Source organism: Peromyscus eremicus, chromosome 2 (genome assembly GCF_949786415.1).
Source record: "Peromyscus eremicus chromosome 2, PerEre_H2_v1, whole genome shotgun sequence".
NCBI lineage: Eukaryota > Metazoa > Chordata > Mammalia > Rodentia > Cricetidae > Peromyscus > Peromyscus eremicus.
Genome location: NC_081417.1, coordinates 131,325,779 through 131,340,840, shown reverse-complemented (window position 1 = coordinate 131,340,840; position 15,062 = coordinate 131,325,779). Strand labels below are relative to the sequence as shown.

Genomic DNA, 15,062 nt, shown 5'->3' with positions numbered 1-15,062 from the left:
ACAATGATAGGATCTCCAAACCTAGACTGCACCCAAAATTCTTCTTTACTCTTGTGTACAAGGGACCGCTGGGAGAAATTACTTAATACTCTTTGTAATTCTTGGACTTGCCACTGGACTTGTGTGTTCAGTACTAGATGGTAATTTGGCCAGTTTTCCTGTACTCGGTGCCCAGCATTATCTTCAAGCAACCAGAATCCCGAAAACAGTCATTGCAAGCAATAAAATAACTCAGATACACAAAAACAAATAAAATGGGGGGGGGGGCTTGAGAGGGTTAGAGATTCAGCTCATAACTCAGTAATGGCCTTTCTCACAGCACGCTGGAGCTGTTTAAGGAATACCAAGAAGAGGCCTACACCATCAGCCTTCACCCCTCTGGACACTTCATCGTGGTGGGGTTTGCTGACAAACTCCGTCTTATGAATCTGCTCATTGATGACATCCGTCCTTTCAAAGAGTATTCTGTCAGAGGATGCAGGGAGGTAAAGACCGTGGTACCAAAGTCTGTCTTAGGAGCTTTGGAGACATAAAACAGTAGCCAGTGCTCTCTCAACACACTCGTGAGGTGCGCAATTCTGTCCATGCTTTTCTACACCCACCCAAACAATATGCTGGACCTAAAGCCTTGTGGGGTTCCATCTGTGATAGGGCTGGGCATCTTGGTTAAGATTAGAGAAGAAAAGCAATCCCAAGATGAGCATCCCAGCTGGGAGGGTAAAAGTGGAGATGTGAGGGAGCCAGGGAAGCAGTGTCAACAGTGAGATACAGTTACAGACTGTCAGCTTTCCCTCAGGTGGCTCGAAGAAGCGAGACAGTGATGGTAGAGCGTCCCGTCCCCCAGCCCGAAACGGTGCCGTGGGGCCGGTTCTGGGACAGAGCAGTGTAATGACCAGCAGACGAGGCAGCATCAGGGTATTGGCACCATGAGCTACAGGAGTGTTGATGGTGTCTGGAAGCAGCACTTCCCCACCCCCACCCCACCCAGAGTCCCAGGCTCCACTCAGATGCCCCCCTCTTTCTTGCTCCCTCCCTCCCTCCCTGTAGTGTGCCTTTAGCAATGGAGGTCACCTCTTTGCTTCGGTCAACGGGAATGTGATTCACATTTTCACCACCACGAGCCTGGAGAACATCATCAACCTGAAAGGCCACACCGGGAAGGTAAGTCAGTGGCCAGTGGCCAGGGTGACAAGGGCCACTGAGACATGTACTGTGCTAGCCAAAGGGGTCTCCTTTCCTGACAGGGCTCACAAAATACCTGCAAGCTAGCACAGTGGAGACCCTGGCAGCAAAAGTAGCTACCAGTTAGTTAATCTTTCATTCTATTGGGCATGATAAATTTAATTCAATAGTTATATACATTTCGATTGGCTTTGAAAGTTATAAATTTATAAACTCAAGTTCCATTTGCTTTTGGGATACCATCTTACAAGGACTCCAACTTGCAGTAAGGCTGGTTAAGGAAGGGAATGGCTCAGTTGCCTCTAGCCTACTGGCTATGGGTGGGATAGGACCTCTGTTGGTCTTTTCTGTGTCGAACACACATATTGCAAGCCCAGTGCCACTTTGAGATCTTTGGCAGCAGTTAACTCTACAGCTCACACATGATTGAGCCTGTATGATAATGAGTATTCAGAGACGGGTAATGCCTGGGGGGCACTCACCAACCTAAGACAGAGCGCCTGTGTGGCCTGGGCAGGTGTCTCCATGATGGGTAAGGTGACCTGCTGACGTCCCACGTAACCTAAGTCAGAAGCTCATTTTTTAGTAAAAGGGGGGACCTGTAGGGCCCTGGCCCTCGTTTTGGGTAACTGTTGCCTTGCTTGCTGACCTTGACCTTGATATCCTCACTATGCTAATTCCCTGCCAGGTTCCACCCTCCTGAATGCTTAAGGGAAGTCCTTGTCTGTGTATCCTGCATATTGGGCATTAACAGCTTAGATGCAAGATTGTAAAACATTGGTAGCGAATTTCTGCCCTCCGGGGTTCTCCCATTGTGCTGTAAGCCTGTATTTAAGACCTCCTCCCTCCTTCAATAAACAGCATTCAGCATTATATAAAAAATTTTAAAAAAGACAAATTGCAACTGGTTCGATGAAAGAAAAGTATGTGGGTGCTGAAGAAGTGGGCTCAATATAGGCTGTGATGTTTGCAAAGGCTTGGTCCTGGGGACAGTGAGTAGGGGTTACCCAGACAGGGCTGGTGGTGATAGCCATTGCATATGAGAATACAATTGCAGCTGGACAGTGGTAGTTCATGCTTTTAATCCCAGCACTCGGGAGGCAGGGGCAGCTGGATCTCTGTGAGTTCAAGACCAGCCTGAGCTACAGAGAGAGTTCCAGGATAGGCTCCAAAGCTACACAGAGAAACCCTGTCTCAAAAAAACAAAACAAAATAAGAGAATATAAACCCCACAGACAGATGGAGTATCAGAGGCATTGAAGAGTTTGTGGGGCCGGGCGGTGGTGGCACACGCCTTTAATCCTAGCACTCAGGAGGCAGAGCCAAGCAGATCTCTGTGAGTACAAGGCCAGCCTGGGCTACAGAGTGAGATCCAAGACAGGCACCAAAACTACACAGAGAAACCCTGTCTTGAAAAAGAAAAAAGAAAAAAAAAGAGTTTGTAGGGATGGAACATGGGTATCAGGTGTCATGACACACAGGTGAACTGAAATTGGAGAGGTTTACAGCGCCCCTGATGCATAGAACCTTTAGATCTTCTAACATTTATCTTTTAGAGATGAAGACAGGATTAAGATGCCAAAAGACAGCCGGGCAGTGGTGGTGCATGCCTTTAATCCCAGCACTTGGGAGGCAGAGCCAGGCAGATCTCTGTGAGTTCTGGTCTACAGAGTGAGATCCAGGACAGGCACCAAAACTACACAGTGAAACCCTGTCTCGAAGGGAAAAAAAAAAAAAAAAAAGATGCTAGAAGACTTAAATGGGACTAGCCATTTTCACCAACAGGAGCCATTGGGTCAGGAGACTGGCTACTTACAGGAAAAGCACGTTAAAGACAGTAGCAGCCAGTCTACAAATGTGGAGAGAGGGGAAGCCAGGGATGAGTCTGTGTTCAACCGAAGTTAGAGGTAATGCTGTGAGTTTACGGCTTTTGATGCAGGAAGAGGTAGGCAGATCCAGAAGGAGAAGTGCGAGCAGGTGTTCTATGCATTGAAAGGGAACTTAAGGCCAATTCTATACAGTTTCTTCCCCACAACACATTAAATCATTTTCAAGGCCAGTCTTACCCTTACCAAAGAGCAGACAGTTGGAAAGAAGAAAGGACACTGCAGATCTATACCCTTGGTGAACACAGACTGAGAAATCTCAAGATGGCAGAATACCGAAACCTACCAGCATGCAGTTGTTACAGATTGTGACCCACAGGCTTTTTCCTGGGAATGCAAGGCTGGTTTGACATGGAAAACCAACCAGTGTGACCCACTGCATTAACAGGCTAACAGGAAAACAGCTTAAAAACAAAAGCTTTAACCTTAAATGTTGTTAGGCTTAGTTAGCTCCAGTGAAATGTTACACCTAGGTCCATTCAGTTCTACCCTTTATTGTAGTGTATGTATTTTATTTATTTTTGTTTAACTTTTTATTGGGTGTGTGGATGTGGGTGTGGCATGAGTGTGGAAATCTGAAGAGGGTCAATTCTCTCCTTCTATCATGTGAGTCCCTGGGATCAAATTCAGGTTGTCAGAGTTGACTGACAGCACGTTTACCCCCTAAGCCATCTACTGGCCCTGTATTTTATTTTTAAAGGTCAATCTCACTGGCCTGTATTTTATTTTGTTACACATCCTATAATACATTGTGGTGGTTGGGTGGTTGTGTGGTTTTGAGACAGGGTCTCACCATGTAGCCCTGGCTAGCCTGGAACTTGTAGACCAGGCTGGCCCCAGACTCACAGAGATTCACCTCCCTCTGTCTCTGGAGTGCTAGGATTAAAGGTGTGTGCTGCCACACCTGGCTTATAATACACTGTTTGGATCGCTACTCTATGTGACTTTATTGTGTCTTTTCAAATAGCTGAAAGAAACAGATGAGTTTGTAAAAATTGTGTAAATTTTTGTAAAATTTGTAAAAATTTTAATATGAACTTTCCATATGTTAGAGAGTAAAGAAAATGTACTCTGCAATCATGCTGTCTCTCGGTGGCTTATGAAATTATCACTGTGTTTTCTTTGGTGTGATGTCATGTTGTCGTCATAGATCAACTATCTCTGATCTAAAGAACTTCCTTTGGCATTTCTTGAAAGGCAGGTCTTCAGGCAATCGGTTCTCCAGTTTGTGTTTATCTGGGGATTCGTTAATGTGTCCTTCGTAATTAAAATAGACATTTAGTTTTGCTAGACATAAAGCGATGGTACTTGTTGTTACTATCAGTGCTTTAAACAGCCTCCCACTGCCTCTGGGTCTCCCTCCGGATTTTCTGACGGAAGCCAAATGGTAATCTTGGGCTGTCGCTAGCGTAGACCAGTTGGCTTTCTCTCAGGTTTTCATGTCATTGGCTTGCAGGGTTTTGACTGTGGTGTGTCTGGATGTCAATCTCTTTGTGCTTCTCCTACTTGAAATGTATTATAGTCCTTGGATGCGTGCATTCATGTTTTTCAGCAAGTTTTGACTGCTTTCAGAATTACATACTTATTTGTAACTTTTTCCTGATGCTCTTTTCTCTCCTCCTGGTACTCTCGACCCACATTTGCTGGTGTACGTGATGGTTGTCCATGGCTCTCTTGGTCTCTGTTAGATTTTCCTAAACATCTCTGTTTTTTCAGATTGCGTGATGGCTTTTGATCTGCCTTCACGGTCCCCTGCTCAGATCTTTCGTGGAGCCCCTCTAGTGACATTTTCACTTTGGCAATTACACTTTTCAACCCTGGGGTATCCATTAGAGTTTCTAAAAATGCTCTCTCTCCCTTTTGTATTGCCAACTTGATGAGACGCATCATCGCTTCTTTTAATTCCTCAAGCATGGCTTCTGTACTCCTGTGGATGTGTTTACATCAGCTGAGTCTTTGTCTGCTGGTCCGGGCACCTTCCAGGACACTTCCTTTGCCTCCGTGCTCACTCCTGTCATCTTCTTTTTGGGGCACAGTATTTTTGAGGGCTTTGTTGGTTTGCTTCTTGTGTGTTTCCTAGCTTCTTATTGGCTGGCTATTTTAGGCACTGTACTGCAGCAATTCTGGATATATATTCCCGAGAGCTGGTGGTAGGCGGGTAAGTTGGTAGGATAACTGACTGCTTATTTGCTCAGTGGAGGAACTAATTTTGTAAAGCCTTTTTCCTATGCAGTGGGCAGCCTTTAATGTCCATACTTAGATTTTTTTTTCTTAGATTTTTTTCTGCTTTTTTAGCCTTCGGTTTGCCAGTGGATGGCGTAAGGTACTTACTAATTATAGATTTCCCATAAGTCCACTTAGATTCTCCATAAGCCCATGTAGATTTCCCATAAACCCACTTAGCTGATTGGATTTTTAGCCTTTACTCCTAGGTTTGTGTGGGGCTTGGAAGCTGCTTTAGGCCATTGGGTTTTTTTGCTCCATGGTCTGCAGAGATGGGCAGTTTGGATGTGCCCTCTCTGGTTTTGCCTGACAAGGCACAGCCTTAGTCAGGAACATAGTCTTCCATGCTGCCCAAGAGTGAGTGCCACTTTACATGTTAAGCCTGGGTTCTTGGAAGGCGCCCTTGAGTCAAAGGTACTCACTATTCAGTGTGTGGTCAGATGTTGTATGGAAGTCTGTTGTACCAGAGAGACTTCTACCTGAGTCAATGGGTCTTCAGGTAGCTTAGAAAATGCTTTCCTGCCAGGCCATGGTGGCACATGCCTTTAATCCCAGCACTCGGGAGGCAGAGCCAGGCCGATCTCCGTGAGTTCAAGGCCAGCCTGGGCTACCAAGTGAGTTCCAGGAAAGGCACAAAGCTACACAGGGAAACCCTGTCTTGAAAAATCAAAAAAAAAAAAAAGAAGAAATGTTTTTGTGTTTCCCACATCCTGCTCCCATCGCTGCCCAATGGATGCACCCTGCCACAGGCACACAGCCTTGTAGCCCCTGGTGACCATCGCTTTCCCACGATCTCTCTACTGAAATTCAGCTGCTCTGCTGGTTTTTTCTTATGTCATAGTTACCAGCCTCCTCTTTGATCTCTCACCAAGATCTCCACTGTTTCAGATGCGCCCATAAGCACAGAGGTCTCCAGATGCTGTTATAAAGTCAGTCAGTCCCTGGCTGCCACAGAGTCCTCTATCTTAGTGACTGCATTTCCCTGATGCAAAGCCCTTACACCACCACACGCTGAACCTGCTTTCCCAGCAATGGCACCCCTACTTTGAGTGGAAGCTGCAGGGTAGGGGTAGGGTGACAGGAACCCCTGATCTTCACCTGGCCCTCATAGTGAGGAATCTCCACCAATAAGTGCATTGGGGCATCAGCAGTCAGGTACCGTTACTCTTGGCCTGTCCGCACGTGGAGTGGAGCTGCTTCCTGTGAGACAGGCTGAGGGAAGGGAACCAGCTATCATGGCCATGCCTGTCTCAAGCCTCTGCATCCTGGGGCTAACAAATGTCAGCCATCTTTCCTTCCCAGAGTGAAACCGTACTGAAGAGCAGAGGTGGCACGTCACCTCGGCAGCTGCTGCCCGGAGGAGTCCACAGCAGTGGCTTTTCAGGTGGTACAGACGTCACAGGCTCCTCTTACAGAGACTGGGAAGATGTTCTTGGATGAATGTTTCCCCATTGTCCCATGCCCTTCAAACAAGTTTCCGGGGACTCTGATGCTCATGTGCATGTATGGTTGGTTGGTTGGTTTTGAAGTGGGCTCTCTGACGAGCCTGCAACTCACTTAGTAGATTAGGCTAGCCGGCAAGCACCAAGGCTCCATCTGTCTCTGTCTCCTGGTCGCTGAGGTCAAAGAGTGGACCATTATGCCTGGCTTTTTTTTTTTCCAATGTAGGTCCTGGGAGTCAGACTCAGGTGCTCATGCTTGCCAGGTGAGCCCTTCACCAACTGACTTGTGCCTCCAGCCCTAAGTGGTGGTTCTGATTATTTTTACCAGTTAACTTAGGTCACTGGGGAAACTGGCTGATACCCTTCTAGAAGTCTCTCCTAGAAGTCTCGGGGCTATTGTTTGCAGTTTCCTGTGAATATTTCAAAACTAAACGGGTTCTCAAAGGGGGCCGGAGAGATAACTTAGCAGTTAATCAGCACTTGTTGCTCTTACAGAAGACCCAGGTTCATTTCCCAGCACCCATGTGGTGGCTCCCAACCATCCATAACTCCAGCTAGTTCCAGGGGATCTGACATCCTCTTCTGACCTCTGCAGATACTTGTAACCACAGCCAAACCATGCATTCACAAAAGATAAAGTTACATTAGGAAACTAATACAAGTCAGTCTGCATTCATAAAGTGAAAAGGGAGTGAGAGTATATTGTTTCAGCATTTTACAACATTGACATCTTAGAAAACAGAATGTTAATGTGGCCAAGAAGCCATTTTTGTGCTTACAGACAGACCTCTACCAGGCACAGACATTCTGCCTTAGTGTAGTGGAGCCCCCAGGTTTGTCTCCTCCGAGTGTGCGTGTGCATGTGTGTGTGCACGCGTGTGTGTACACTCTTCTCACCCAGTTGTGTCTGTATCCCTTGCAGATTCGTTCACTTGTGTGGAACCTAGACGACAGCAAACTGATTTCTGCTGGGACAGACGGCGCTGTGTATGAATGGAACCTGTCCACAGGGAAGAGAGAGACGGAATGTGTGCTCAAGTCCTGTAGCTACAACTCCATCACTGTCTCCCCTGACGGCAAAGTTATCTTCGCTGTTGGATCAGACCAGACTCTCAAGGAGATCTCGGATTCTTTGGTGAGTCCACCCTCCCCATCTCTGGCTGCTCCATAGTGTTGCCGAAGACAGGCTCCATGGCTTCTGGTAGAAGGAGTTGAGAGAGGACCCTCCTGCATGGAGCAGTGCCCTCTGTAGGGTCAGCTCAGTTCGTCACCCCTTGATCCTCCTGAATGGCTCAGCTGTGGGTCCCCTTGCCCTTTCTGTTTTGCTTGCTCCTGTAACTTCCCATTTACCCACACCACGGAACTCAACAGCATCTCTAAAACACGCTGAGGTCACCAAGATGGCTCACCTGGTAAAGGCACATGCCACGTGTGCCACCAAGCCTGACAACCTGAAGGGACCCCTGGGATCCCCATGGTGGAAAGGGAGAGCCGATTCCCACAGGTTGTCCTCTGGTCTACACAGACCACCACCATTACATACACCACCATCACCACACACACACCACTACCATTGCCACCACATACACCATGACCACCACCACCACACACACCATGACCACCACCATTACACACACCATGACCACTACCATTACACACACCATGACCACCACCATTACACATACCACCACCACCACATATACACCACTACACAGACCAACACCACCACCACACACACCACCACCACCACCACACACACACACCACTACACAGACCACCACCACCACACACACACACCACTACACAGACCACCACCACCACCACACACACCACCACACACCACTACTATCACCATGCACACCACACCACTACACAGACCACCACCACCACACACACCACCACACATACCATGACCACCACCACCACACACGCAGACACACACACACACACACACACACATACCATGACCACCACACACACACACACACCACCACCACCACCACATACACCACCACCATTACACATACCACCACCACACACCACCACACATGCACCACCACCCTTGAGCTCTTGCCCTTGTTCTGCACTTAACTAAGTCACTGCTGTGGTTAGCTGCCATCACTCAGGCTTGTCCCTGTGCTCTTTCAAAATCTCTAACCTGCATGGTTTTGTTGTTGTTGTTGTTGTTTTTTGTTTTGTTTTGTTTTTCGAGACAGGGTTTCTCTGTGTAGCTTTGCGCCTCTCCTGGAACTCACTTGGTAGCCCAGGCTGGCCTCGAATTCACAGAGATCCGCCTGGCTCTGCCTCCCGAGTACTGGGATTAAAGGCGAGCGCCACCACCACCCGGCATAACCTGCATGTTTTTATATTACCACTTTTGGCTCCTGGACATATGGGCGGAAAGAAGAGCTCAATGTGGACCCTTTACAGATGTGGCTTGTGTCCTTCTCTGGCCCAGTGACAGCTGATCTCTGGCTTCTTAGGTTTTCTGCACCTTCTTTCATGGGCTGGCACCTTGGGTGTGGGAAGAGGCTCATGGCTACCACAGCAGCAAATGAATCTGGGACAGGTTTGGAACATGGCTTAGTTAACACAGAGTGACTCTCCTTTGTACTGCCAGGGACCTGATCCTAGTATTTAAGCAGCTTGTACAAAGCTGGACCAGAATAATGTTTCCCCAGGGCAAGGCTATGGCCTCTCCCCTTCATATCCCTAGTAGCTGGTGTACTGCCTGACCCTGCCCCCCCACACACACACCCCACACACACACCCCACACACACCCACACACACACACACACACACACACACACACACACACACACATAATCATTAAAAATATGTGGATAGGTGAGCAGGTGGGTGAATAAGCAGCCGTGAGTGGAGGAATAAATGAGTTCCCTGAGAGCATAGTTTGGACATTAATAAATGCCCCCTGGATAAATGTATGATTGCCATCATATTCACACTCTGAGGTGTGTGGACAACATTGCAGTCAAGAGCTAAAAGTGGAGTCAGGCTGCCACTGACCACACTTAGGAGTTGAGGCAAGTTACTTCCAGCCTCCGTGACTCATTTTTTATTGACTTCAATGTAAGGGTAACGTCCTCAGGGGTTTGGGGAGACCAGATGAGTTACAGCAGAGAAAGGGTATAAGACAGTGTTTGTATATGGCGCCATGGGAAGATTTCTGGCCGTTCCATTTGAATTGTTTCTAACACCCACATCTGGTTATTAGTCAAGAAACCAAAGCTACAGAGACAGCTCCGTGGGTAAGAGCACCTTTTGTACAAGCGTGAAGACTTGAGTTGGGGTCCCAGCACCCAGGTGGGGCTATGTGTACCCGTACCCCCAGGACTGGGCAGGGGGGCAAGACAGAGAGAAAAGGGTCATCGGGGCTTGCTGGCATCTGTCCAGCTCCAGGGTCAGTGAAGAGACCCTGTCTCAAAGGAATATACAACAGAGAGTGATAGAACAGGATCCTGATGTCATGTTGGCCTCCAGGTACTCACACTAGTGTGAACACACACACACACACACACACACACACACACACACACACACACACACACACATACCACATAAGACTTGGGAACTCCAAGTGGGCACGGTTGCGCACGCCTTTAATCCTAGCACTTGGGAGGCAGAAGCGGATGGGTCTCTGTGAGGCCAGCCTGGTCTACCTAAGAAGTTTCAGGCTACCTAAGGCTACACAGTGAGATCCTGTCTCAAAAAAATAAAAGAATAATAAAAATTAGGAACTCTGAACTGGGGAGGTAGCTCAGTGGTGGAGAGCCTGCCTCCCCTGTGTGAGGCCTGGGTTTCAATCCCAGCACCACAGTGGTGACAATGAGAAGGGACAGGAGGAAGAGGAACTAAGAAGTAGTTGGTTTGGGCCTTTTATGTGCTGAACACTATACCAAATACTGTAAGGAATAGGAAAAAAGTTAGTAGAATTCCCACCCCAAAGATGACACTGAGACACAGGGAGACACAGCTCAGCCCCTCCCACTGAACAGACCTGCCTGTGTTCCAGATCCTTCGAGAGATATCAGCATTTGACGTCATCTATACGGCCATCACCCTCTCACATTCCGGGCGCATGATGTTTGTGGGCACTTCAGTGGGAACGATCCGTGCCATGAAGTACCCCCTGCCTTTGCAGAAAGAATTCAATGAGTATCAGGCTCATGCTGGTCCCATCACCAAGGTGAGAGGTGCCTCCCCACCAAGTCCCAGCCCAGGCTCTGCCTCATAGACTTTGCTACCCTGTCAACTTCTCAGTGTTGCTTGTTTCTCCTCTCTCTCTCTCTCTCTCTCTCTCTCTCTCTCTCTCTCTCTCTCTCTCTCTCTCTGTGTGTGTGTGTGTGTGTGTGTTTATTTATTCGTCTGTCACCCATTCACTGGGCACCCGTCAGCTGGATATTAATAACCATGTAGAAACTACTAGGAATTTATCCTAGGAAGTAATGGGTCACACCTAAAGATCATTTGACATGAAATTACACCCAATAATAGACCCTTGGATGGGTGTTGTAGGTCGCCATCATATTTCCCAGCTGCAGTGAGTTTTACCTACTAATGACCCTCAGGTGCCCACTGCTCCCAGACAAAAGGGAGTCATAACCCCCAAGAGATTAGAACCAACTCTGAGAACATGAAGACTACCCCTAGGAACAATAACATAGGCGTGCTTTGTAAACAGTCCTATTCCCCTTTCTTTAAAATAGTCCTATTCCCTTTTCTTGTGAAGTAATGTCTATGTTTAATAGCTAAATGGTTCAAATCATATTGGAGGAAAAGAAAAAGGTGCTGAAATAAGAAAGCAGCCTGTGTCCAGTGGCAGATGAGTGGCTAAGCAAACGTGTTCCACGCATACAATGGAGTAATAGTCTTGAAAGGGAAGGGAACTCGTCACTATGCTACAACATGCATGAGTTTTAAGAAAACTGAACTACATAAAACATGCTAGTTCCAAACAGGCCAATACAGCATCATTCCACCCCCTGTGGGAACAGGACTCTGGCCCCTCCAGGGTGTTTTCAGTTTTTCTGGACTATGGTCTTTATGACACGTGGTTGTAGGACCCCAACCTAGAGCTAGAGAAGACAGTGATCTGGCATCTGCAGGATATCCACTGCTGCATGAAGACTTTTCCATTTTGGATTTAGTCCTAGGGCATTGGTTTTGCTGCCCATAGCGTTTGTCAGTTCTGAGGCCTTTGGGTTCTTTCCACAGTGCACTATTGCTCATGACAAGGGGTTCGAGTGTGTGGAATGGTGAATTGGGGTAATGTCCATCTGTGACTCACCCAAACTGACTGATAAAACCTTGATTCATACTTTTAAAGAGAAGATATCAAAAGTGATAGAAAGTAGAATGATGGTCGTCTTCTATACCCCTCTGGGGTGGGAGCAAAAAGGGGAATTACTGTTTCATTTGTGCAGTCTCAGGTTTGTTTGGGTTTTTGTTTGTTTATTTTATTTTGTTTTTGAGACAGGGTTTCTCTGTGTGGCCCTGGCTGTCCTGAAAGTCATTCTGTAGCCCAGGCTGGCCTCAGACTCACAGAGATCCACCTGCCTCTGCCTCCCAAGTGCTGGGAGTAAAGGCGTGAGCCATCAATGCCCAGCTGCAGACCATAGTTTTAGTTTTAAAGAACAAAAAATTATGGTTAGATGGTGTTGATAACTCCACAGCTTCACGAATGTGTCATCATAAACTATACACCAAAAAATGGCTAGGGTGCTAAATTTTATAGTGTATACATTTTGCCATAACAAAAAGTGAATGAAAAAGAGTTCTCTGGCATGAAAAAATGGATGCCAATAAATCAGAGCTAATAGAAAAGTAAAAGTCATTCACGGGGGTGGGTGGGTGGGGGTGTGATTACACAGGCCCCTGAAAACCAGGTCCTGAGAAAATGTATGCCTCCTTTATCTGAAATTGGATGACATGAAAGATTTTTAATTATGTCCTGAATTCGATATTGATTCAGTGTCTTACTTTTCTATTGCTGTGATAAAATCTCATGACCAAGGCAACTTCTAAACAAAAGTATTTAATGTGACTTACAGTTTTAAAGGGTTGGAGTCCATGATGGCAGCGTGAAGGAGCAACCGAGACTCACGCCGTGATCCATAACTGCGAGGCAGAGAACAGTGATGGAAAATGCATGAGCTTTTTGAAACCTCAAAACCTGTTCCCAGTAACACACCTCCTCCACTAAAATCACACCTCCTCATCCTTCCCAAATAGGTCCACCAACTGGGACCCTTCTCATTCAATCCAGCACACTTACCTGTAGGTACTGTACACATTAGAGAAGGATTTTTCATTATAAAATGACACATGTCTGTACTGAGCCTGGGTATTGTGTCCAAAGTGAAGTGTGATGATATAGTCCATCTTCCCTTCAGATTTACTGAATTTTGTGGTAAAATCATTTTTACTGTAGAAGCAATATATGTTTATGTTAGAAGTCAGGCCTTTATAGTAGCATCATCGTTCATATTCTGACACCATCTCCCTCATGTATATTATACATGTGTCTGGAATAAAGATCATACTATATGGTCACTCTTTCACAACCTGCCTCTTAAAACTTTAACATCATTGTAAGAATTTTTCTGTATGATTGAATGTTCCTCAAAAGCAATGCTCTTTAGAGGCTGGAGAGATGGCTCAGTGGTAAAGAACATGTGTTGCTCTTATAGAGTCCAGATGAGCATTGACATAGCTCCCCTCTTGTAGACCTTTGGCCTTCCTTACTTTATGGCTGTGCCTAAAAGAGGCTAGCCCTCAGTCAAACACAGCAGAAAATTGGGAGTTAAAAAAAAGGAAATCAGTCTTCTCCAGGGGAGTCAAGAAGCCAGCTCAGCTTTCAAAGACTCGTGTAGGCAGCGACAATACCAGAAACCCAAAGCCCAGGAAAATAAGATCACTAAAATCAAATTCACTGAGGTAGGAGAACGATTGCTCTGTTCCCAAACTCAATTAGGGACTACCTCAGATAAGGGACAAATTACACATGGGACGAGACAAAAGCAACCTATAGTCACAATGATAGATCCATGGTTGCCCATGGTTACCTCTGCTCCATTAGCATAGTGAGAACCATACTGAAGCAGAGACTGAAAATGATCATGAGACATGTGTGACATCCAGAGGCACGGTGATGAAGAGCACAGGTTCAACTAAATCTCCCCTCTACACACAGTGGCCCCAAGAAACCATCCCTGACTACATATGATAGATGCCATAAGAGCTTCACATTTTGATTCTTTGCCTTTGAGTGAGCTGGGGATTTTCTCTCCCCAGACACTGACTCCTTCATATTCCCTCATCAACGAAGAAATCTGTTCATGCACCAAGGTGCTTCTGTCTAATTCTCCTGGTAAAGAGCACGCATGCCCAGGGAAGTGGGCAGGGCTGCGTGGACCAAAGCCTGTGCAGTAACCAGCTCCATCCCGGGCATCCACGACCCCAAAAAACTTCTCCATGCTCTTTTCCTCCACAGATGCTGCTCACCTTTGATGACCAGTTCCTATTGACTGTTGCTGAGGATGGCTGCCTGTTCACCTGGAGGGTCTTTGATAAGGAAGGCCGGGGAATCAAAAGAGAGAGGGAGGTGGGCTTTGCTGAAGAGGTGCTCGTGACTAAAACAGACATGGAAGAGAAGGTAAGAACCAGGTCTAATTGGGGGTGGGGAGGACAAAGAATTCCTTAGCAGACTACATTCAGAGGGCTCAGGCCAGCATCTAATGTCCTCTGAAGGACCGGCTCCACCCATGTCTGGTGCAGACAGTCTCAGCTCCCTTCTTAGCTCCATCCATGCTGGCAAGCCAACCTGCTTGCAACTGCCCTCCCACTGCCTGTCTTTCTACGCCGTGATCACCCTGACTTATACTGTGTTCAAGGCCCGTGACCCTGCTTTCTTCCGGCTGAGGTGTAAGAATGGGAACCATGGCAAGGGACTTTAAAGATAACCAGTACACATTCATAAGATTAAACTACATATGCCCAAGTTGGAGCTTGTGGTGATATTGTGTTTGTGCTCAAACAAATAAAGCTTGCCTGGAAGATCAGAGTGCAGAACTAGCCACTAGAGACCAGGCAGTGGTGGCACACACCTTTAATCCCAGCACTTGGGAGGAGGAATAGGAAGTGATATGGCTGGGTGGAAAGAAGAAGTGATAAGGTGGGGTGGAGACAGGAAGGAGCTCGGCCTTTTCAGTCTGAGGATTCCTAGAGGCAAGTCTTTCTAGTGGCTGGCTACTCTGCTTCTCTTATCTTTCAGCTTTCACCCTGATATCTAACTCCGAGTTTTTATTA

At 46.9% G+C, this 15,062-nt stretch overlaps 1 protein-coding gene across 1 annotated transcript in view; it reads left to right on the top strand.

Annotated features, from left to right (window-relative positions):
• Cfap57 (cilia and flagella associated protein 57) overlaps positions 1–15,062 on the top strand; it is a 73,346-nt gene that overhangs the window by 21,472 nt on the left and 36,812 nt on the right. Inside the window, 5 exon segments of the mRNA XM_059254856.1 lie at positions 320–485; positions 1,048–1,161; positions 7,656–7,868; positions 10,768–10,941; positions 14,248–14,409. Of these exon segments, the coding sequence (XP_059110839.1) occupies positions 320–485; positions 1,048–1,161; positions 7,656–7,868; positions 10,768–10,941; positions 14,248–14,409 (829 nt within the window).